Source organism: Leguminivora glycinivorella, chromosome 15 (genome assembly GCF_023078275.1).
Source record: "Leguminivora glycinivorella isolate SPB_JAAS2020 chromosome 15, LegGlyc_1.1, whole genome shotgun sequence".
Taxonomy (NCBI): Eukaryota; Metazoa; Arthropoda; class Insecta; order Lepidoptera; family Tortricidae; genus Leguminivora; species Leguminivora glycinivorella.
This window is the reverse complement of record NC_062985.1, coordinates 2,237,545-2,264,117: the sequence shown is the minus strand read 5'-3', so window position 1 is coordinate 2,264,117 and position 26,573 is coordinate 2,237,545. Positions and strand designations below refer to the sequence as shown.

Sequence of the window (26,573 nt, the reverse complement as noted above, 5' to 3'; positions counted from 1 at the left end):
TAACTATTTTTTTTTAATAAAATGACAGGTTGCCCCGATTTATTTTAAGTAAAAAATTAGAAAGACGAAGATTGAGAAGTTTGGATAGTCAACTGAGCATTGTGAGATATCAAAATAAATGTCACTTGATAACGTATTTTTGGTAAAGAATAGTTACGAAACTTAAAACCAAACCACCACAAGTAGGTGAAAGATCATTAACCAGTTTATTGTTCCAATTATTATGTTACCAGTTTAGTTAGGCAACATTTTGTTTGGATTTTTATAACTATTATAGTTTTGGGATGAAATTATATGTTTATATTATTTTTTTATAAATTTGTTAATAAAAATACTGATAATCAAACTATACCTAAGTACTATTTAGATTTGTTGACTATGTAAGTTCATACTTATCAAATGACTTCTACATTTGAGGCTAAAATAGTAACATCTTTTTATTGAGCATGAAAGATAACGCCAGAGATAAAGATGATTTATGAAGACACAGGCACTGTCTGTTTATACACTTCGTTTCACTCAATTAAAATTTATTCCTTTAAAAGTAATGCACTGTTAAATTGTATATTTTGGACATTTTTATACCTAGTACTAAGGCTACCTTAGAATGTTTTGTTTTTATTCGAAAATGATGATGATTATAGTATTCTATTGTCCCTCATCAGAGAAAAAGGGCAACCTGAATGGATATAGGATATTGTTTTTATTACATATTAAAACTGAAAAAAATCTACTACTTTAACTTGAGCAATTAAAAATGTTTATTGATTTACCTTCATGCACAAGTATCAAGTATATTTGCATATTTTTATCTATCCAACTTGTGCTATATTCGAGATAACCTACATTATTCGCGATCTCTAATATACTTAGCGTAAATAAAATCCCATCTGCTGAAGTGAGGTACCGCCTATCAGTGAGAAATATGGAGGCGAGCGCTCCCGGCTTTCAGGTACCGTCTGAAACGAAGGGCGAACCTGCTGAAAAATATGAAACTTACCTTAATATGAAATATGCAAAAGTCGAAAAATGCGTTGTAGCATTTAGGAGCTACGAATGACTAAGATTTCCTAATTGAAAAGTAAAAGAAAATGTAGGTATACATTTAAAAAAAAATACTAAAAATTCCCTAATAACAAGTACCTACTAAAGTAAATGAAGGAATCTAAATCATGATAAAGCTTTAAAAACCAACGATAAAGTTCAGTCCATCTTATACCGAACAGAATCGTAAAGAAAAAATGGTAAACAAAAAGAAAACCAGCCAGCGAATTTCCCGACCGTACGTCGCCCCCGCGCGGGGGCCCGGTCGAGGTGGCGGGGCCTTCGCTCCCTGCCCCCGGGCCACCGGGCCAATGGCGGAGCGGCGCCCTGGCCCGACCTGAGCTCAGTCGCGGCTCAGCGACCCTTGACACACGACGCGCCGCGCGCGTTCGCCCCGCGGCACAACCGGCACCATCACGCACGGCGCGCTAGTATACGGCGGGGTCGGCGGCCCCGGGCTTTGCCCGCCGAGGGCCCTGACCTCCCGCCTCTGGAGCTCGGCTTTCGCGGCAGCTGGAGGGATGACGAACTCCTGCCCTCCACTCCCGCGAGCCAGGCCGCCTCGACCCAGAGCGGCAGCTCCGCGACCGATAAAGGACAGAATGTGGAATGCGTCGTTTGTGGAGACAAGTCCTCTGGGAAACACTACGGCCAATTCACGTGTGAGGGTAAGGAGTGACAGTGATGTGCTAGTTTAAGTGCATGGTGTTTGTGCGTTAGGGAAGTGTACTCAATACCTATTTGCGTCGGTGTTTTTGGCCGGTTTTTGCGAAATGGGACTTAGGCGGTTTTATCAATTAGGAAAAGTAGGTCACTCGTGATTTATGTTTAGGTATGTTGAGTTTTAAGATTAGGTACCTGTGTAGTAAGGTTTCGTTTTAAAACTGTAATGAAAGTGATAAAAAATTAAAATTAAGTATTTTTTACTACAAAATAGTTCTAAAGATTTAAAAACAGTTATAACTGAAAAATCTTACTCAAATCTGCAAAAATGATCACATATACCAAGATATACATATGTGTAAAGTCAGTGCTTAATTCAGTTCGTTCAAATTAAAAAAAAATCTTAAAAACTTAAAATAAAGTATAAAAAGACAGACAATTTCTAAATAATTAGGTATCCTCATTTTTCGCAAATCATAAATATAATTTACTTATTTTCATAGTACCTAAATGATATGGTGTTAAATGAACCTTGATTTTTCAAGTCCGCCGGAAGAGGATCCTCCTTACGGAAGTAACTTCCCGTTTAACTGATTTTAATAGTTCTTAATGTTAGTAATAAACGTGTGCGTTGAAAATGACTCTGTTTTTTGTGTTAAAAGGGTTTAACATATTTATATACATAGTTTCAAAATCAAGAAAATTGCTCATTGTGATGAGAAATATTTTGCAAACTTTAAAACAACTTTACAGAATATGTAGAAATCTAAATGGAAAAAATACACTCATCACGATTTCATTTTATACTAGTCTTTGATCACAGTATACCTACTAAATAAACCTTTTTGATAAAAACAAGCATACTAAAAGCGCTGTTTCATCAAAAATAAAAAAGCTTACATATTTTAAATAAAACAAAAATAAATGACCTTTACTTAAAACGGGACTTACCTACATTATACCCAAATAAGTTTAAAATATTTTTTTGTACTTAGCCTTTCGTCCGTGTTTGATAAAGATCCTAATATAAGGCGTCGGACTTTAAATATTTGGTTCAAAGGTTAAAAGTTAGTAATTATTTGACAGTCTGAAACGTTAAATATCTCAAGCAACCAAACATTTTTGTCAAACAAAGAAAACTCAATCAAAACGCAAATTTTATAATAACATTAACAAAAACAATAACAACCAAATTAATCTCCCCCGTAACCTCAAAAATCTCAATTAGTCTAATCAGAACGCAATAAGACAAAGTTTTCACAAACTGCCTGCTCGCAGAGATAAGGGGTGCCACTTTTATGCAAAACAGGCAATCGCGGCAGTTTTGAGTTACCACCTTTTGCCTTTTAGTTTCAAAGTTATTAGGTTCAGCTAAGTTGTGAAAAATTATCTAGGATGTTAAGATAATTTAATTTTCTAGTTAATTTCTAAACTTATATAAATAAATTAAGCAATCGAGACAGTTTTGAGTTACTACGTTTTGTCTTTTGGTGTGCAGGATACAGTTATTAAAAAAAAGTTATAAAATTTTCTAGGGCATTCTAACGAACTAGAAATTAAGATGATTTCCGATAGTTGAGATTTGTGTAAAATCAACTGAATATTGTGCATCGATAGGTGTTTTTGTGTTAATAATACCCGATAAATCGAAAATCTTTACGTAAGGAATTTCAAAAATACCTAAACTTATCAAACAATTGAAAACAAAATTCATAAAGAAAATGAAGAATTAAAAGAATACTATAAATATAAACGATAAACACTTTAACTACCTACCGATGTACCGAAGACGTCAAAACCCATAATTAGCTGTCACGTCAAATAATTACCTAAATGACGGCGATAGCCTCACGATAGCGATGAATGGGTTGGGAACAGAAGACAAAGGGTGAGTGGTGTAAGAAAATTCTTGATAATTAAATGAAATTGTGGAGTTACGGCACTTTACCACGCGGCCGTTAAAAAGTTATTTTTTTTTACAAACCAAAGCCTTATTCTACAATTATTTTGAGGGTGAGAGGTGTTAGAAAATTCTTAATAATTACATAAATGAAATTATGGACTTACGGCGTTTTGCCGTGCGGCCGTTTATAAAGTGAATACACTTGAGTGCAATAGTAACGGGCAAATCGAAAGAGCAATATTGTTTTTTGCATGGCGCGATGGTGTTGAGGATTTTTTATAAAAAAATGTCATCTATCCAATACATTACGAGTTATGAGTTAACCAATATTTAAGGCGTTCCTATAACATTCGTAGAACACGATCTTCGGTAGAAAGATGCATTATTAAGTAAAGCGATAGCTGTAGGTACTTTACACACTATACTTGGATTGCTATGAATGGTATAAATGGGTATTTAAAGTAATTTAAAGAGCATTAACAGATAAATGAGATGACCAAAAAAATATTCTCGACATGTCTGCGCTGTTCAAGATTCCCGAAAATCGAAAAAAAAATCGCGTAAGTTTTAAACATGTATGTAGTTTGTCGTATTTCGACATGTGACATGTCGTTACATTTGTCTCGCTAGCAAAGTGACATGTAATTATTAATATTCGGTTTTTTTTGCTTTGGTTGTAACATTGGTTGACATAAATACATTTTGAGTATTTTTAATTTATAATTGTCAGTATTTTTTACCTACATCACAAATTGAATTTTTGTTTACTTCGAGCTGATAATGTTTTATTATTTGCTAGAATAATAATTAGAAGTTGTTTTTTTTTTCATGTATCTACGTACAATTACAAAAATATAATTATGCATATATAATCTATCTATATAACACACCGTCAAGGTGTGATTACCAAAAATATTAATTACGTGAGACATATGACTCAAAAGAGTTTGAAATTAGAATTTTTATGTTGTATTTATTGCAAACGAGCATTGTCAATATAGTTGTTAGGTAGGTATATTGCCCGAAACGTTTTAACTAAATTTAAGATATTATGGCTTTTTAACCCTTAAATGCATAGTGATGTATAGAGATATTTGCATCATGCATTTTTGACTCTATTGACAGCGTGTCAAAATTCAAATTTGAATAAATCTTTGTCAAGGTCATGCATTTAAGGGTTAAAACGAAACTAGTTCTTTCATGTAAAAAGTGCATTGTGTGCATTTTCATACTTTAAATCAGTATCAATGCATTTTAAGACAATATCTTCTTATACTTATAAGATATGAAACTGATTTAACAACTGTCAGTTTTTGGTTATTAACATTGTCATTTGACACTAACAGTGGCCTGTTTCACCACAATGACAATTGTCGCCCAACAGTGGCACTTCGCCGTTCATTGCCTGTTCAACAAATAAATACTGACCCTTAAACAAATAAATATAACCTAACCACAAAATTAAAATTTTGAAAAACCCCCGACCGCGACATAGTAGACCGATTTTCATGAAACATGGCTAAGAACACTTCCGATTAACTCAGCTTTCAGACAAAAAAAAACTAAATCTAAATCGGTTCATCCGTCCGGAAGCTACGATGCCACAGACAGACACACACACAGAGAGACAGACAAACAGACAGACACGTCAAACTTATAACACCCCGTCGTTTTTGCGTCGGGGGTTAAAAATTCTCAGTGTTAACTATCAATGTCACTGAGGTGATATAGGCCAGATCAGATCAAAAAAAAATCTACATATACCGGTATTAGTAGTGTGGTAAACGTGTGTTGTGCATCCTTACCGTACGTTATGCATCGCATGCATACCTGTTATTATCTCGCCTTGACCTCTGGCGGGTTAAAGTTAACCGATGCGCTTCCACGGCTTTAAAGCTTTTATTCAGCTCATTGAGGTCATTAAGTTTAGTGGCGTGGACAATGGGTTAAATAAGTGCTTTAATTGTTTGTATTGATACGGAGAAGGCATTTTTGGTAACTAGTTAGTTGGTTTTGTGAAATAAATGCGGTAAATGCCTCTGAAACTAACACTGAGAGAAATTTGCATTGTGAATTTAAAAAGTTCGACTTGTTGCGGTTTATCCGTTTGAATCAGCCAAACGTATGTTTAAAACAATATGTGTCAGGTTGTTCTTATAAAATCGACTTGTTGATTCAAATATATTGCCGATTCAAATGACAAGTAGCTTGTTGTTTGAACCAAAGAGCACGTAGGCGCTATTTTAACCAAAAAACTTGTTGAACGAACATGAAAACTGGTTGTATTTTCTCTCAGTGAACGAAAATTAGTTTTTTTACGTTTTTATACAACTACAATCAAATGTTTCAAGTTAATATTAAATTCTTAAGTACCTACTTGGTGAAAAATATAGTACATTTTACTTTTTTTTTCAATTTGTCTTGCTTTTGACACCAATACGCATATCCGGTTTTATATTTCAATATTTTCTTTTAAAATAATGTGGTTTACCTACACAGATGTCTTTTATTAGCGCTACTTTGAATAAAAATATGTTTCAATTTACTAGAATTATTTAAAATGTCAATAATTAAATAAAAATACAGCCATTGTTTAACACAATACCGTAACGACACCATTTACTGCGTTTCCAAACTAATTAGTTAGCAATATAAACATTATAACATAAACATCATATAACCTCTAATTAGATATACTATGTAAGTTGAGGAAAACGTAAATTATACAATGTTGCCGACATTGATGTATACCTACAGAAATAACCAATACTTAATGTGTTCTGGCCTGCAATGGGAAGAAAAAAAAAACAAATATTAATAATTTGAATATGAATAGGATAATGTACCTTATGCCTATTGTACTCGTAGGGATATAATATGTAGATATATTAATTATTGTAATTTAATAATTTTTGCTGTATTAATACAATTTACTAGTTTTGGTGCCAAATATAGAATATATTTTTTTTGTTTTTTGCCATGCAAAAATGGCTTACGAATTTATAAAATGTGAGTGTATCTTTTTGTCGCTTAATAACGATATTTGCTTGTATTTTTTATACCTACGAATAATTTTTTTGAACGTCCTTATACTTAAGCAACGGTGCTAAAAAGAACGACATAAAAAATATTAAACTACGCGATAGAAAAATGTCGATATGCTTTAGTTAGACCAGCCATACTCAAAGTGTGCTCCGCGGAGCCCTAGGGCTCCGCAAAACCTCTCTGGGGGCTCCGTGTGAATTTTGCTTGACTGATATGCGATTTCAACTCTCTTCCATAAAACCATATAAACATTTTTTATTTTATTTATTTAATTTAAGAGTTCCGTCAGATATTTTGCTATCCAAAAGGGTTCCATGAGAAAATAAGTTTGAGAACCGCTGCTTCAGACAAACTTAAAACGCAATATTAAATGAATGAAACACGTTGATTGTAGACACAACAAATGTGATCGGTGCTATCAGTTGGTACCTACGTTTTAATTTAAGATACGCCTTAAGATGGGCGTATCTTCTAAAATTGCTGTTATATATACGCCTATATGACCTTAAATTTGTGATAAACGTCTTAAGATAAAATAGCGTATCTCCGAAATTTCGTTTTTTGACTTACACCCTTTTTGCGTTAAGTTTACAATAGTGACACTTTACGATTAAAAAGGGGTAAATGTCTTAAATGCCAATGGCGTTTTAGCCTTTTATATATTAAGATATTATTATAAGTGATGATAACAGAGGTGGTGACCTTTTTGGCGCCGGTCCACATCCTATTTCAATGATAAGGAGAATATGAATTGAGTAGAAGAAAATTAACGTAGAATAACAATATTGTTTGGGGAATTTATAAAATATTTATAATCAGGTATTAAAAATCGTGCGAGTTAATCTATTTCATTTACATAATAGGGTTATATAGATAACAGTAACTAATAGAAAACTATAAAATATATCCATACTACTATTATAAATGGGAAAGTGTGCAAAACGGAGCAATTAATTGACGTGTTTTTTTAGGTGGAGATAGTTGAAGAGATGGAGAGTGACATAGACTACTTTTTGTCTCTGTCTGACCTCCCACTTCCCTAAAGGGGGGGGGGGGGGAGTTTGTATGGAGCATTCCGCCATTTTCGAATTTAACGCGAGCGAAGCCGCGGGCAAAAGCTATTTTACATATATAGCAACATCCTGTTGTGAATGGTAATATTTATTATACTTATTCGATCAAAAAAAAAAATTTTGAAAATCGGTCCGATTTTCGGAGATATCGAGTAACATACATACAAAAAAAAAATTCAGTCGAATTGAGAACCTCCTCCTTTTTTTGAAGTCGGTTAAAAATTAATAGAATGTTAGATAAACATCATAAAATCATGCAGATAATCTAATAAAATGAGTGGTAGGTATTTACCTATTATTACCTAAGCTGAAGTTAATACTTCAATTCAAGTATGAATTATTTATTTATCATTGAATTGTCTTCAAGTGTACGAACAAAATGTAGCCTATGTCACTCTCCATCCCTTCAAGAAAATGAAAGACGTTCAAACTAACAGACACGCACACTTTCCCATTTATAATATTAGTATGGATAAATAGATTTTTAATCATACAACAAAGAAAACAATAAGTATATACACTATGTAACATAATTGCCGAAGATAAATCCTACGGCTTATACATTACCTTCTACTATAGTACCTTTAATTTTCATGGTGTTTATTTTAAAAAAAGGAAGTGGTATTCGTAACCGCTATTCGATACCGGTTATGCTCTTAAATGGATCACCAGCATTAATGTTACACCCTGTATACCGATTCCTCGAGTTGTAAATATATGTTGCGTTTTATACGACACAATGTTGAAATATTCTAACGCTTTCAAATCAAATTACCAATTAAAATTGTGACACATTTAGTAGACAATAGTTCAAAGATGGCCGGATTCACCGCCGTCATTGCGAGACATGTCCACGTCCGATTTACAGGTCGTCTTTGGTAGCCTTTATAGTGGTATTACAAACCAGACTAATATGATAGACTGATATCAGAATGGGTTAAAGTGTGGCGTAGGCGAGAGGCTGGCAACCTGTCACTGCAATGTCACGCTTTCGTTTTCTATCGACCCCTTATTTGCCAAGAGTGGCACTGAAACTTGAGTAGTTTCATGTGCTCTGTCTACCCCTTCATGGGATACAGGCGTGATTGTATGTATGTATGTATGATATCAGAATCAGATAAGTGCGTTAATATTATTAATAAAGGCTCCATTTTTGACATCTTACCTACAGACATCCGATATCGGATAAAATGTTGACCGAATGGTGGCCGCTATCGGATGTAAGAAGCGCCTGGCATCCGTTGGCGTTGGCTCGTTGGGTGGACGACATTAGAAAAACTGCGGGGCACTTCTGGATGAGATTAGCCCAGGACCGGGATAAGTGGCGTACACGAAGGGTGGCCTATGCTCAGCAGTGGGCGATTAATGGCTGAAATGATGATGATCCGATATCGGATCGAATAATGTGAAACCGCTCTGTTATACATATTATAGTTTAGGTTCAGAAAGTACTTCCATTTTTAAATAAATGACAAAATGATGAAGCAATACAAATACAACATACCTATAGTGTAACATATTGTAAATTCTTTGCTGCTATCTATGAATACCTACTCAGTATGTAAATACAGTAAATACTTAGAGTTTGTTTAAGATTTTTATCATACCTAATATTTTAAATTTTCTCCAATTACAAAATCACTTAATATTGACATTATTGACTAACTAAATAAAGACTAAATGAAAAGAAGTGTTAAAGTAAAGATAACTAAGGTATTTACATAGATACGGCACATACCTAAAAGACATTTCTAAAACTCAATTTTATTCCTTTGCTATCATTCCGGCCATAAGCTTCACACGATAAGCGTCTCTAATCTCATAATAGATACAAGAATAACTAAAGATTACTAGTCCCACGTCACATCACTAAGTGCAATAATCCATAAACGGAAACATTTCCCATCCCTATACGTTAGTGATGCGCTATAAAGTGTTATTTTGATGTCGACAATCTTTATTAAGTGTATTATCACTCGGACCTCCCGCTGTCAGTGGTGGGACTTTGTCGCGGTGAGGCCTGACGGTGGGACGATGGCTGGTGTTAATGGGCCTTGGTGTGACAGGGTACTTCGGCGCGGGGCCTTTTTTGAGTTGAATGCTCGCGTCCGTGAGCGACAATTGTGATCACAGTTGACACCTGTGCGTAGTGATTGGGTGATATCGATTTGTAGGTATCGATCGAACGCTTTTTCCATTTATGGATTTTGTGGTCGATTTAAATTATGGTTTGATGGACTATAGGTTTAAATGGTGACTGAATTCAAACTCAAATAAATTTTCCTTTTAAAAAATAACAATCCAAAAAAAGTACAAATGGCATATCTATTGTTCGTTATTTTTGATAATATTCGAGAATGGCTAGTAGACTTTCGATGCATAGTTGGATTCCCTATTTTAACCTACTTACCTAAATCGTCGTGTACACATTTTTGTACATAGGTATTCCAAAACTTTAGAACTCTTATTTAGTTCAACAGTTTCCAAATTCAAAAACTATCAAATGCTTCCAGGTCGCGTGATACGTAACGATATAACGTCAGGCCGTCCTTTTCGCACTATTTGAAAGTGCGATAGGGACGCACCCATGCAATAAAGTTTATCCAACTAGTGTGCTACGCCTGCAGGATTCACAAAAACTAGACAATCTAGACAGACATAAAGCGCTGTATTCCTACACCAGTTTCTCAGCAGTGTGCGCAGCCGAATGCACAAACGCTCACGATAATATCTCTTTCGTAGCTATCTATCACTATCGCTCTTGCGTATTGGCGCGACAAAGCCAGACTACCTTTCGCAGCGTTTCGTTTTCGTTTCGCGTCGTAGAAATGACATTCGGCTACGGAACCAGATTACACTAGTCAGTTATCGATAAAGCGCATCCCAGCCCTATGGTAGTTTTATGGTATGTTTTGTCCGCGACGCCGGGCCAGTTAACCCTATCTTTATGGTCAACTCTAAACATAAGTGTCTGGCTCAACTTATTTATTTTTATCTCATTCCATTTCTTAAATTGAATCCGAAATCGGCGCGTGTGTGCTACCATAAAACGGAATATTTTAATGAAAATTTGACGCTTTAACGGATACTTTTGAATTCAAAATGTGCTTTTACACTTTTGACTCTCTTCGCTTCGATACAATTTTGAAGTTATAAACATTAAGTCATATACAAACAAAAAAATGACCAATGGTTAAGGGAGGCAACAGGTGACCCTCGCGCCGGCAGCTTTCTCGCGCAAAGAATTGCTATTGCAATACAGCGCGGGAATGCTGCCTGCGTGATGGGCACCTTGCCGAGAAGCCAGGGCTTAGACTTTTAGGTATTTTTATTTTTTAGATAGGTTTAGTTTTAGTTTTCTAAGTCTAGTATAATTTTAACAGTATAATTTGTAGTATGTATTTCTTTCTAATAATAAAGAAAGTTCGATTAAAAAAATGACCAAGGCCAAAAAAAACAATTTAAATTATTTTCTATGAAAATAATTAAATTTTTTCTTAGAATTTTTAAGTTGTTTGATCGTCATTTATAGTTATATTATATTATATATTATAAGGACATTCTTACACAGATTGACTGAGGCCCACGGAGTTATCAATAACAATAGCAAAGGGGATCGAGTATTACAGATTGTTACTGTCAAAGTAAAATGTGTAATCACAGTGCATTAGACTGCCATCCCTCGACACAAGCTTAAAACTTTTGAACCTCAGTTATGACAATTTGGCCCTTATTCTTAGCTTGACATGTGTTAAAATGTCAAATATTAATATTAGCGCCATCTAGCCGACCGTCCCCCAAAGGTGTATCGCCATCTAGGTCACCGTACCTTTTTCTGTATGGATTTGAGGTACGTATTTATCTTAGACTTTATCTGTCTACACGGAGTTACATGTCTTTGACAATACCAAGGTCTTCGTCAAATTTGGCAAATAAGAATACGGCCCGCCTGATGATAAGCAGTCACTGTAGCCACTATGGACACCTGTAACTCCAGAGGTAAAACATGCGATTGCCGATACAGTTTTTAATGGTAATCTTTTTTTTTTAAATCAGTGTTGCAAGTAATTTAATGTCAGCGACGTAAACAAGAAAAAAATTCTTAGGAAGAACGGGTTAACAAAAAAGTCCTGCAGGACAAGCACTGACTTGAGTCACTGACATAGGCATATTTAGCATAGGTTTAGTTCTTGGCCACAGACTAGCCAAAGGCAAATACGTAGTCTACGATGGAGTGAGCTCGCCCAGCACGAGAAGCATGGTCACGCGATAGACGATAAAATAATTATCAGGCCGTCCCTAATAATATAGTGCGATAGGGACGGCCTGCTATTTTATCGTCTATCGCGCGACCATGCTTCCCGTGCTGTTCACTATTGCTACATAAATATATAATTATGTTTTCGATATAAGCTGCCTGTATTGTAAAGGCACTGTCAGGGCTACGACTAAATATAATTTTGTTAGTGATTGCTTAGAAAGGTAATGAATAATAGTATAGGTTCCTAGGTTTTCAACGAAAAAATCTGTTATTACAAACTAGCGGTCATAAATTGAATGAATGAAACGAACATTTATTTGAATTAAAGTGCCGAATAAGGCAGCACGAGATAGTGACATTTACGAGGTCTGTAATTTAAGGCCATATTACTTTAGTATATCGGCCTTTAGCCAATATTACAATCGTCAACTCCTCCTAGCGTATACAAAATGTACTGAGGAGACGTTTTTAGGGTTCCGTAGTCAACTAGGAACCCTTATAGTTTCGCCATGTCTGTCTGTCCGTCCGTCCGTCCGTCCGTCCGTCCGTCCGTCCGTCCGTCCGTCCGCGGATAATCTCAGTAACCGTTAGCACTAGAAAGCTGAAATTTGGTACCAATGTGTATCTCAATCACGCCAACAAAGTGCAAAAATAAAAAATGGAAAAAAATGTTTTATTAGGGTACCCCCCCTACATGTAAAGTGGGGGCTGATATTTTTTTTCATTCCAACCCCAACGTATGATATATTGTTGGATAGGTATTAAAAATGAATAAGGGTTTACTAAGATCGTTTTTTGATAATATTAATATTTTCGGAAATAATCGCTCCTAAAGGAAAAAAAGTGCGTCCCCCCCTCTAACTTTTGAACCATATGTTTAAAAAATATGAAAAAAATCACAAAAGTAGAACTTTATAAAGACTTTCTAGGAAAATTGTTTTGAACTTGATAGGTTCAGTAGTTTTTGAGAAAAATACGGAAAACTACGGAACCCTACACTGAGCGTGGCCCGACACGCTCTTGGCCGGTTTTTAAATTACATTCAGGCGGCGTGGCGCTGACGTCCGTTCCGCGTCGGCGGACATGCGTCTCTTGAGTGTGGACGGTCCCTTAGATACAGAAACGCCTTAGGTAGAAATAATGATAATGATATTATCGTAAGTTGCGTCTGAACCACACGTACTGCGTTTCAATCGGCGTTTAGCGTCAACGATTGTCATTTCGGCTAGGCCGGCTGGTGCGACAGAGCCAGTTGCGTATCGTAACTATAGTATTCTTTGCTAGAGGACCTGTTAGTTCGCTTGTCACGGTGTAACTCGTAATTTATGTGTTATTGTTTAAAAACTAAACGGTTCCATGTCGTTTTTTTATAAATGGTGTAGAATTTACCATGTTTTATCTATTGACGTAATGTGTATTGCTTTTTGTACCTACCTACCAGTGGCGGCTGGTGAAAATTTCTGCTAGGCAACACACTTTACTGATAATCAATTTTAGGCAAGCCGGTGGGAATTGGCTTGTATGAACCAGCCGCTGCTGCTACCTACTCATTTTTAGGGTTCCGTAGTCAACTAGGAACCCCTATAGTTTCGCCATGTCTGTCTGTCCGTCCGTCCGTCCGTCCGTCCGTCCGCGGATAATCTCAGTAACCGTAAGCATTAGAAAGCTGAAATTTGGTACCAATATGTATATCAATCACGCCAACAAAGTGCAAAAATAAAAATGGAAAAAAATGTTTTGTTAGGGTACCCCTCCTACATGTAAAGTGGGGGCTGATATTTTTTTTCATTCCAACCCCAACGTGTGATATATTGTTGGATAGGTATTTAAAAATGAATAAGGGTTTACTAAGATCGTTTTTTGATAATATTGATATTTTCGGAAATAATCGCTCCTAAAGCAAAAAAAAGTGTGCCCTCTAACTTTTGAACCATATGTTTAAAAAATATGAAAAAAATCACAAAAGTAGAACTTTATAAAGACTTTCTAGGAAAATTGTTTTGAACTTGATAAGTTCAGTAGTTTTTGAGAAAAATACGAAAAACTACGGAACCCTACACTGAGCGTGGCCCGACACGCTCTTGGCCGGTTTTTAATAAAAATAAGGCATTTTGAACATAAAGAATTCGCTCAGGCGCGAGAACCTTATAAAGTTTATATCCCAAGTACAGTCTGGCAAGAAGAGTAGAAATTAAAAAGGGGCAACAACAACTTTGTCATGTGTCTTTTTCTCACATACGAATGGGACAACACGACAATGTTGCCACTTTTTAATATTTAATCTTTTTTGGCCAAACTGAACAGTTAAAGCAAACAATTCGTAAAGTTTAGTTTTGTAACTATAAATAATAGGTTTTCAGTCACATTTTTAATATAAAAGAACTTATTTAAACACTTAACTGGCACGCACATAAAGATAGCAAGGTATAAATCTGAATAATTATTCGATAACAATACGAAGTTCATTGTCCTATCTTAATTAATATTCATTTTTTATACTAATTGATTCCTCCTTGCACAATAAAAACTATAACTGTGTATTTAATGTCTGACTTCCGCTACTCTATATTTTAAAATGTTAATTTGTGTTTATGTTTGTCGTAAAAAAGGATTTAATTACATATATTATCCTTGGTTTTTTAAGGTTATGCAAATAGATGTTACGGAAATGTATTTCGTGATATGATATTTAAATTAATAGTTTACTAAACCACCTAAAAGTAGTCCTTAAATTCAAAACTGTAGCTCAAATGGATTGTAATGTATGGTTGATTTAGACAGAACCCAGAAAACCCTTGATATTCATGAACAGCCATATAATAAATAAATAATAAAATAATAAATATTATAGGACATTCTTACACAGATTGACTGAGGCCCACTGTAAGCTCAAGAAGGCTTGTGTTGCAGGTACTCAGACAACGATATATATAATATATAAATACTTATATACATAGAAAACATCCATGACTCAGGAACAAATATCTGTGCTCATCACACAAATAAATGCCCTTACCGGGATTCAAACCCGGGACCGCGGCGCAGCAGGCAGGGTCACTACTGACTGCGCCAGACCGGTCGTCATATAGGTACTGACGATTAAACAATATCCCCCTTATTCATAAACGTGCTCTAAAGTTGCTTGATAAAGTTCGTTTGTCCCTTTCCGACGTATTGATGTGATAAAAAAGGACAATCGAACTTTATCGGCTCGATAACTTTAGAGCACGTTTATGAATAAGGGGGTATTGCTAATTTTGAAATCAACTGTAGGTTTGACATCACAAAGGATGAACGATTGGACGTATTATCTTACAAATCAAATGCATCATCCTCCTTCCGATACCCCGGCATTTGCCACTGCTCATGGGAGCCTGCCGAGCCTGGGGTTCGCTTTTTTGACAACCAATCACAAGATTTGACGTAGTCGCTAGTTTTACATAAGCGACTGCCATCTGACCCGAAGGGTAACTAGGCCTTATTGGAATTAGTCCGGTTTCCTCACGATGTTTTCCGTCACCGAAAAGCGACTGGCAAATATCAAATGACATTTCGCACATGAGTTCCGAAAAACTCATTGGTACGACCCGGGGTTCGAACCCAATCAAATTATCAAGATAATTTGATTCATAATGAAATGAAATGAAATAATTTTTTTTTCCAAGTAGGCATATTACAATGCGCACATGAACGTCAAATAAAGCTACGTCGACTCTAACCCTACGCCTCAGCCTCGAGAAGATTTCAGTCCCCCCTCAGCTGGAGGGGGGACTGAAATCTCATACTCAGCTAAGGTAAGCAGAGCTATCAAAATAGTCGCCAAATCAACTTCTGTCTCTTATGTGTTAAGTACCCACTGTGGTATCAACTCGCAGCAAAGTTAACTTGGCAGACTACTAGCCACTGCAGCTAAACTAATTATAATTAAAGACAAGTCGATTAGATAGAACATCCTGCGGTAGTCGAGACGAGCAAATCAATGAAAAATTACAGTTAATGAATCCTGCGCATGTGCGCATTTCTTAACGATCTAGGTCCTGTTTGTTGGCTTTGTTTTTGATACTCAAGAAATGTATTCAAGTTGTCCATTTTCGTCAGCTACCAAATCTCAACATACTGATGTGCCGGCGAAAAGTTTCCAAAATTCTGAAATTTTCACATAGGAAAACTTCGGAAACTTTCCATATAGAAAATTGTATATCTATACAATTACTTTCCATTTCATAAATTTTAATTCCCTTTATTTTTCGTGAAAGATTCGGGAATTTTTCAAAAAAATTAAGATTTTTTGGAAAGTTTCCACAACTTGCACGTGACTAACTTAACCTTTGGAAAGAATTTGTCCTTTAAATTTCTAAAATATTACTAAAACCTCTAATTTCTGTAAAGACTATTTGTTACACGTATGAAATTTTGCATACCTAGTTATTTATAATAATTTAAAAAAGAACAGACTTTTATTTTGTAATGAGGTAGGTACCTACATGAAAACTTTTAATAAAAGCAATTTACTCGTAATTTTAACCCTATTAGGGTAAAGGCGCCAGTAACACCCATAATTAGTGCTCCAATCGACCGCTAATGATTTACCCTAACGCCTCACATGATTGATGATAGAAAATTAATATTAATTGATTTATTCTTATTTTTTTTATAGCTAAGGATAATCAAGGTGAAATTGATTGTTTTTGAAGAGCAGAAGTCTATGTTTTAAGTAATTTAAAAAAAATCAAGAATTTTTTTAACCCCGAGATTTAAAGGCAACCTTTTATAAATAAATTATTTAATAATATTATGTTTTCACCATTATACTACGTCGACAGTCGATCCATTGCCGCAGAAAAGACATACCCATATATGTGAAACATCAGAATAAATGTCTACGCGCCATGTTACGGAATTTCATTAGAACTATTTTAAAATGTATATATTAATTATGTATATATGAGTATATTTGTATACCATTAAATTATATTTATGTATCTAATTCCACCAGCGATGAACATGTCGTTTAATAACTCTTTATCACTCTTGCGCAGTAAGTGTGCGCACGCAGGCGTATCAGGAGGCGTATTTTTCCCAAGGGAGTGTTCAAATTTGTATTTTGGACTATCGTGAATACTTTTTATTCTTTTTATTGCTAGTGTGACGAAAAACACTGCGTGTAACTGGGCGCGTAAGAATATTGCAAACTTGATTGCTTTAAATCGCCCCAGAAACCTATGTAATTACCGTTACACATTACTTTTTCTAACTTATTACCTCATCTACGCCTACATTTTAGTGACTTTGGCGTAAATGATTACTACAAAACTTTAAATAAACTATTACTTTAGGTTATTGAGCGTACAAAAACTATTTACCTATATTAAATATAACAGTGTAGATAGTGAAATTTTGAACATAAATTATGGCGGACTTCGGATTGCTGAGACAGTGAACTAGTATGTAGTAAGTACCTATGCATATTATGCTATTACCCAAAAACGCATTAACCGATTTGTAAAATTCTTTTTGTGATTTCAAGAGAATGGTATTGCGTTACTTTTTGTTAAATTTTACTGAAATCGGTTAAAGTATTTTGTGAAAAATCTCCTAAAACCGGTTGAAGAGGATTTTTTCAAAAATTTTTTTTTGAGAATAACCCTTCAAAACCTCAAATAAAGTATTATTAATGGTTAGTAATGTTAAAAAACTTTTTATTACAAATGTACCACTTTAATTAACAATGATAAGTGAAGTTTTCTAACATAAAATTAGAACAGCTATGTTTCCTGCAGCTAAAACCGCCTATGTTTGTGAGAATATTTAATATATTTTGAAATAAGTTCAAAACTTTTGTATATTTTTTATTTTTTTACAAATCATAAGTAAAATATATGAAAAGCAAAGCTTAATCAAAGGGAAATGCTGCTTTATATGTATAAATAAGATAAATATACACATTTTTATTTCTACAGGAAAAACCAACTAAGTTTGCTACTATTTTTTTTAAATCGTTGTTTTATCGGCAATCAAATACAGCCTGGATATTTTTTACGATTAAGTATTAAACAAGACAATACGGGCTATAGAATGCTGTATACAAATAGTATTTTTTTTCATGTTAGTCGGTATTTGCAGTAAGGGGACGATATTTTCATATACAGAGTTACCTATCATCATTACAGGTCTTTGCGTCTATTACAGACGATGTACACATTGCTGTGTAGACAACGGGTTTGATGACTGTGGAGGCCGATTTGCGAGCGGCACGACCTGCCACATTTTGGCAGAGAAAACTCATGCCACCTGAGGTTCCAGTCTCGGTTTGCTTTCTGCGATACATTATGCTATCTAAGGCATTAAACCAGGCTTCATCGCATAGCCTTCTCCCCCTCACAACAAGCTTTCGCCATAGATCACGGTCAGCTACCAATATTAGAGTTACCTATATGTCTATTATACCTAATGATCGTAGAACGGAGATGATAAAGTGTTCTCTAGTGAATAAGTAGGGGATTGAATTTAAGTATTGGCACTTTGGGTGAAGTAGTGTCTATGCTTGTCGCAAACGGGGATAGTCTTATGGATATCAAACATTGTTGCCAGAGCGGCCATGGGAACTAACTTGACACTATAAAATTTATAAGAACTAATATGACAGAGAAAAGTCTACAAAATAAGGGCAGCTGGGCATTTTCAGAAATTGGTACCCAAAACTAGTGGCAGTTGTTAACAAAAATTAACTCGATGTCAGTTTTGTGACGACAATTAAGAATAAAATCTAAATATCAACTACTCTGACAAAAGTATACACACGACTAAGAAGAGAAAAAGATATTAATCTAAATATGTATTTATGTATTATTTGATGTAAGTATGTGTTAGATTTCTGATTTTCTTTTTCTGTTCTTTTGTTTTCAATGCACCGCCTACAATCTTCTCTGCTTTGCCTTAAGGTTGACTGGTAGAGAATGCCACATGGCATTAAGTTCGCCTTTTGTACATTAAGTTTGTCTTTTGTGCAATAAAGTTTAAATGAATAAATAAATAAATTAGAACTATTTTCTTTATACTAAACGGAACTGTCACCCCATACATCAGAATGAAAAATAATAATATCGTCACTACTTTTAAAAAATCTCGTAACTCACGCTGCTTCTCAAAGTTAAAACGCAGCAAGTCTATATGCATTCCATACATACTTACTACAATTTTCTTTTCATTTCACGAAGATACAAGGTTTTTTAAAAGTAGTGACGATATATTTCTGGGCACGCTTTATGTACGTGTATTCTCAGTGACAGTAGGGTATACTCGCCTCATTCGGTGACACGCCTAATTCGGTGATACAAGCTTTGAAGCACTATTCCGAAACACGATTTTTTATTGTTTCACCGAATTAGGCGTGTCACCGAACAAGGCGAGTTTACTCTACGAAAAGATTAATCGTTAAATTGAATTAAAACCATTTAATATTATTTCAATGATAAGTGAAAATTCTAAAAAAAGACAGAAGGTTAGCAGCTTTATAACAATAAGTTCATTATACTGCAGTCAAAACATAAAACTCGTAAACCTTAAATCTTTCTCTTTAAAGTTGGAACTCCTAGAAATATAAAAACACTAGAATCTCCATAGAAGGCCATTAGTGTAATAAAATTTATAATTGACCGCTCAGCAGGTACGTTATTATGTAATTTGTATTTTACTATTTAATTATCACGGCACAATATTTCTTAATTGTGAGCAACCGTTCAATCAAAGTTATAGCATAATATAGTTCGTTACTTTGTTTTAAATTGTCTTCAGAAACGCATACTTAATTGAAAATCCATCATACATAATTAATTGAAACATTTCCATCGCCATCATTTAGATGGCTGGTAGTCCTCAACTGTGCGTTTCTTCAGAAACTTCCTGCCCCGCACAGCTAAACTGTGGAATGAATTGGAATGTGGAACGATACGACCTTCAAATCTTCAAGAAAAGAGCGTACATCCATCTTAAAGGCCGGCAACGCACCTCCAACACCTCTGGTGTTTCGGGTGTCCATGGCCGGCGTTGATCGCTTACCATCAGGCGACCTGTCTGCTCGTTTGCCTCCTATCCCATAAAAAAAAAATGTCATTAAGTATCTACTTACTTACTTCTCTTACAATTAGAAGCTAAGCACTATTTTTTTTTTTTCATCCACCCTTTCGTAATTAATCCATACTTCCATACTAATATTATAAATTGGAAAATGTGTGTGTCTGTTTGTTTCTCCGTTTTTTACGGCAAAACGGAGCGAAGAATTAACGTGATTTTTGAATTAGAGATAGTTGAAGGGATGGAGAGTGATATAGGCTACTATTTGTCTCTTTCTAACCTCCCACTTCCCTAACATGGGGGGGAAGGGGGTGGAAGTTTGTATGGAGGATTCCGCAATTTTCGAATTGAACGCGAGCAATGCCGCGGGCAAAAGCTAGTTTCCTATATAGCAAACTAGAGAGCAACGTAATGTGATGTAACTCGCAAGCGAGTTCACGCACGACCTAAATCAAGGCTAATTCAGACGGTAGGCGCGACATCTCACATAAGTCACATATAATAGCGTTTTAAATATAAACTCTTGAGAAATCCCTCTGAAAATGCAATCATATCCAAAAAAATGTCTCGCAAAAGGTTATCGACGCAGGTTTGCTGTACGTTGAGCATTTTATTCGTGTCTTACATAAGATACGTCAACTAAACACACAAGCTATGTAAACACGATAGCTTAGCTACTTACTCACATTTGGAGTACTTATCTGGAATCTAGACGGACCTCGATGTATAAATTCATTCGAAATACCGCACTTTTTATTGATCTAGTATTTCAAGATGGCCCAAGTGAACGTCCAATTTTCTTTTTACTGCACAACCATTAAACACCTGGCCGTAATGACTGCCGATTACCGCAAACTATGAGTTATCGTGGCCATAAAGTCGGGTTATGAGTAAAGTTGCGTAAAGCAAGGACAACGTGGTTGTATGCATCTTTTTGTGAGATATGAGGTCAGTTAGTAGCTTTTACACAAAAGATGCCAACATTGCCAACTGATGGAGTTGAAGATGTCAATTGAAATAACCAACCATCATTGGTTCATTTAGACGGCGCGTAAACTCGCATGTGATTTTAGACACAACGCGGACTAATTATTTGAGGTTACATCAATTCAGCCGGCCGATCAAAGGGGTCAGGGTGGCTAGCCGAATGGCACAATCGCTCACGAAACGCTCACGAAACGAAGCGCTAGTAGATATCTATCTCTATCGCGCTTGCGTATTGGCGCGACAGAGCCAGCGGCGTATCGCTTTCGTTTGGCGTCGGAGAAATGCCATTCGGCTACGGGGCCAGGCCCCGTAGCCGAATGACACAAACGCTCACGAAACGAAACGCTCGTAGATATCTATCTCTATCAATCGTGCGTATTGGCGCGACAGCCAGACTACCCTTTTGCGGCGTTTCGTTTTCGTTTCGCGTCGCAGAAATGCCATTCGGCTACGGCACCAGGCATGTGAAATCTCGTACTGTCAAAAAAACTTAACCTAACCATAAATAATCTAACCACAAAACTAAATTTTAGAAAAAAACCCCGATATAGTGGACCGATTTTCATGAAACATGGCTAAGAACACTCCCGACTAACGCAGCTAACGCAGCCCGCACTTCATCCGTTCGGGAGCTACGATGGCACAGATCAGGCAAGCAAGTCCCCTTTAATAATATAACCTAACCACAAAATGAAAATTTTGAAAAAACCCCCAACATAATGGACCGATTTTCATAGAACGTGGCTAAGAACACTTCCGACTACAAACAAAACAAACTTTTAAATTTGAATCGGTTAATCCGTTCGGGAGTTACGATGTCACAGACAGACACACATACAGACAGACAGACAGACAGACACACAAACAGACACGTCAAACTTATAACACCCCGTCGTTTTTGCGTCGGGGGTTAAAAACTAAAAGTTTTAATCAAAAATATCGCCAAGAAACACATCTTCTATAAATATCGTTGCACGAAGGCTATGTCCGTACCTATATCGCTAGGTGTCATCGCCTGGCCTACATCGCTTGATGACATAATTGCCTTACATCGCTACTGCGAGAAACGATGTAAGGAAAGTGTTACATCTTAGCGTGGTCAGAAGAAAGCGTTAGTCGTAGTTTATGAGCGTAGTTACTGAGGCTTTTTAGCTGGAAGTCTTCCTTCTGTCGATTACCTACTTTTAACCCCCGACGCAAAAACGACGGGGTGTTATAAGTCTGACGTGTCTGTCTGTATGTGTGTCTGTCTGTGACATCGTAGCTCCCGAACGGATTAACCGATTCAAATTTAAAAGTTTTTTTTGTTTGAAAGCCGAGTTAGTCGGAAGTGTTCTTAGCCACGTTCTATGAAAATCGATCCATTAAGTTGGGGTTTTTTTCAAAATTTTCATTTTGTGTGACGTCGCGTCAACGCGGCGTGAGGCTTTGCCCATACAGTTGGCCCGACGCGACGCTCGCGAGACGCTAGATGTGGGGGGACCCTTAGGCATCGAATACCACATATTATTATCTAAATAACCACGATACAAAATCTAAATTTTGAATAAAATGCCCAACATAATGAACCGATTTTCATCAAACATGACTAAGAACACTCACGACTAATTCAGCTTTCAAACATAAACACACACACAGACAAAGAGACCCGTCAAACTTATAACACCCCGTCGTTTTTGCGTCGGGGGTTAACTAGCCTTCTCTCAATCTATTATCATGCTCGTTTAGATATTTCTGAGCACCTTCCTATCTGATAGCGATACCTGTTTTCTTCTACGGTTTAATATTGTCGTAAACTCACGTCGCGGTACCCAATTACTACTATCGTTGGGAATATCTGCGGGTTCTGCAACAAATTGTATTCTGTACAGATAAGGGTTCAATGAACTTGGCAACAATGCTGGATCGTTTGAGGTGGTTTTTGAGATACAAGGGGTAGAAGATTTTGAAGTTAAAGACAAGTGTTATGAAGAAGGAAAATACAAAAAATATGACCTTGACATGTAACATAAGCTTTAACATCACAGTATTTTTAAATAGCAATTTTATTGGGTTTTGGATCTAGACATTTTTAAACAGCTATTTTGTTGGGTATGTTTGGCTAAAATATATCCATGACAAGATCGGCTTTGGTTTAGGATTCTCAAAATGAACGATATTTCTATGCATCTGTTTTAATGTGCCCATTTCGGTAACTTACTTATGTTAATAAACAACATTTGAAAGATCTTTGGACATAATTCTCTAAATTTCTAGTTTTACCTTTTTTATACCATTGTTCTGTTTACACCAAAACATAAGTAAATATTTTTTATAATAATATTCTCTAAGGCTTGTGGAGAAATGTATTTCAAAGTAGCATCCCGTTTATCGTGTGCTACGCGTATCGCAGTTGCCTCCACGCCTATTGTCGCAAAATGCATCTCAGTATAAAATAAACGTATTTCAAAACATATTTCTTTAGGTTTAGCTTTGGTACTGTTATTCTTGCTAAGGAATAACCAGTATACTAGGATCTTTCATTATAAACAGTTAATATAGAACTTGATGCGACACTTATGGTGGTTGATAGAAGTGTACAGTAAGCATTGGAATTAAGTACAGTATCAAGTCGCAGAAATGCTTTACTTTATGTATGCCACCTCTTAGTCTGCAACTGATAAGCACAAACCAGGCTTTATTCTTAAATAAATATTTTCGAATCGAAATATTATTGAAAAGGTATTGGACTGTGAACGCGTAATTGAATTACATTTACACGCGTCCAAATGCGATAAAAATGTTGAGTATTAAATTGGTATAATAGTATTGAGCTTTCTTATTCTGAATTTTGGCTTCTTGTAGTTCTCGCTCTTAGACCTGCTATTTGTAATCTGTTATCCTTGTGGTACAATAAAGAATATTTACTCACTTACTTAGACTAATACTACTTTAGAGGAATAATCAAAAATAAAAGATCATTTGATCGTAAAATTTCAGCCTAGGCAAACTTGCCTCATTCGGTGACACGCCTAATTCGGTGATACAAGCTTTGAAGCACTATTCCGAAAGACACATGTTTGGTTGTTTCACCGAATTAGGCGTGTCATCGAATGAGGAGAGTTTACCCTACTTACTCCTCCTATCAGATCAACAATATGTTGCGTCTTAAAATAATTATAGACATCTTATAAATGTTTAATAAAATACTTAATATTTTTAAAGATATCCTCACTATTATTAATCATTAATCACCAGTCAATATTAAAAACCCCGACCATTCAATAATAAAAGCAAGATACAATCTCAATGAGAAAAACCGTGGCCGCATTTAAACAAACAATATAACAACTTAACAACTTAATTTACAAAACGATCATATCCTATTCGGAATCCGATACTAACAAACCCAATTACTAAAACAAAAATATAATATCAATTCTAATGATAGAGAAGCACGCAAGATTCTGGATATAGTTTTTGTTAAAGAGTTACAACGCTTTAAAACGGTTATTACCGAAACTGATGATTTTATGTAGAAAGTTGATTTAGATTGTTCTATAAATGAGAAAGACTACTGGAATATAAATAAAAAAAGTTTTGATATAAGGATTACAGTTAGATAAAATAAAAAAGAGGTTCTATAGCTACTTGGTGACACAATGTCAGCAAAAGCAGCCCATAACTATGTCAGATTTAATAGTGTGACATTTTATGTCTCTTTTCTAATTTACAGCGTATCAGCATAATTTTTAAAATGAAAATTAATTATTTCCGCTTAGATTAGAGAATTCTTTCTCCAATTCTAATCTGCAAGAATTCGACACGTGTATAGGAAATATTTAAATTGGTTCTATTTGGACTCGTTGTCTAACAAATAATGTGTCTTATTATAATTCTTATGCGTAATAATATTCATGAGAGCGCTCTTAACTGTCTTAAGCTCGTTAAGATAGTATTTTACCCATTTTATCGATTCGTTTTGATTCCATTCTTCCATACAAATAGTCGGATTATATGCCGAGTAGCGGTTGATTTATGGTTTATGATGATTCTTCTAATAACATTATATCTACTGCTAACTAGTGATGATTGTTATAGATGGTTTTCATGGGTTGATAATGTAAATGTACTGATTGGTCACAAAACTTGTTTAATGGGCAAACATTGTTGTTGATACGGCATTTTCAATTATTGGATTAAAATGTTGTTGACCCCGGATTGATTTTACGCGTCTTTAAATGCAAGAGTTTACATTAAGTTTTGATTATAATCATTATTATGCATGAAGGTATCTTCCAATGTTCAACAAGGGCTTCTAACAAGTCCATGAATGAGTTGCTTCATATTGCGATTTTGACTTATCCTCTTCGGTCCTATGGTTTCGTATTCTATATTAATTGAGTTGAGTTGCAGGCGTCCATAGGTTACGGTGACCGCTTTCCATCAGGCGGGCCGTATACCTGTTTGCCACCCACGTGGTAAAAAAAAAATACTTTGATATGGTTCCGTTTGTAATTTTTGTATGGTGGACCGCTAAAACTTACCACCATTATTTGAAAATTTTTGATGATCTGACTTAATCAAGTTGTTTTAATGATTTTTTCTTTTCTTCCCCAAGGTGTAAGTCCTTCTTTAAGCGGTCATTACCTATGGAAGGCCAATTTGATAATATTTGATGATCAGATTTAATCGAGTTTTTTTATGATATTTTAGCTACTCTTTTCTTCGCCATTATGATAATTGAAAATCCTTTTTCAAGAGGCCAGTAAGAAGGCCTATTTGAAGAATTTTGACGTTTTTTTATAATAAACGTTTCCCTTTTGTCTCCAGGATGCAAATCCTTCTTCAAGCGGTCAGTGCGAAGGAACCTGACGTACTCCTGCCGAGGAAACAGGAACTGTCCCATCGACCAGCACCACAGGAACCAGTGCCAGTACTGCCGGCTCAGAAAATGCCTCAAGATGGGCATGCGGCGAGAAGGTGAGTCATTTTATCATCGAGTGTGTCGTTTTTATGAGAAATTATTTGCAACACAGCTTATACAGCGTTTAAAAACACCATTAGTATATATTTTAATTTAAAGGGAAAATGGAAAAATTCACAACTCCGCCAAGACTCGAATCTGCGACCTACTGCTTTGCCGGAGAACTGGTCGCAGTATCATTTGTGTATTTTTAGTTGAACATACTTGAGCCTTATTGGACAGACTGAAGTGAAGTAAGTAAGAACTTAATCTCAAAATAGTTTTCTTTCTTAAAATTGTTGTCTAGAGCGACTTTGTTAAAAGTCTCCTTGCGTTCATTGTTTTGGATTTTATATGATATTTTCTTAAATCGACATTCAAGTCAATATCTAGATATTAATATTAGGACGTACCTATTTTCTCATCTCTCATGTGCATTTTTTTCTTATTATCTCCAAAGCTTATTCATATCCTACGTATTTCTTGTCCGACCGACATCTTATACTTTTTGTCACTCGTAGAAAAAAGTGGATCTTCTTATTTATTCGTGCGTAACTTGTAGGCATGCAGTGAAAAACT

At 35.5% G+C, this 26,573-nt stretch overlaps 1 protein-coding gene across 1 annotated transcript; it reads left to right on the top strand.

The window, feature by feature from the left end:
- Positions 1-1,415: 1,415 nt before the first annotated feature.
- Positions 1,416-26,252, top strand: LOC125234162 (steroid receptor seven-up, isoforms B/C-like; the record flags this gene model as incomplete). Its single annotated transcript, XM_048140366.1, is given in 4 exon segments — positions 1,416-1,512; positions 1,515-1,712; positions 25,862-26,031; positions 26,238-26,252. Coding segments are annotated over 4 exon segments (480 nt in total), but the record flags the coding sequence as incomplete, so codon positions are not given.
- Between the last annotated feature and the right edge of the window lie 321 nt (positions 26,253-26,573).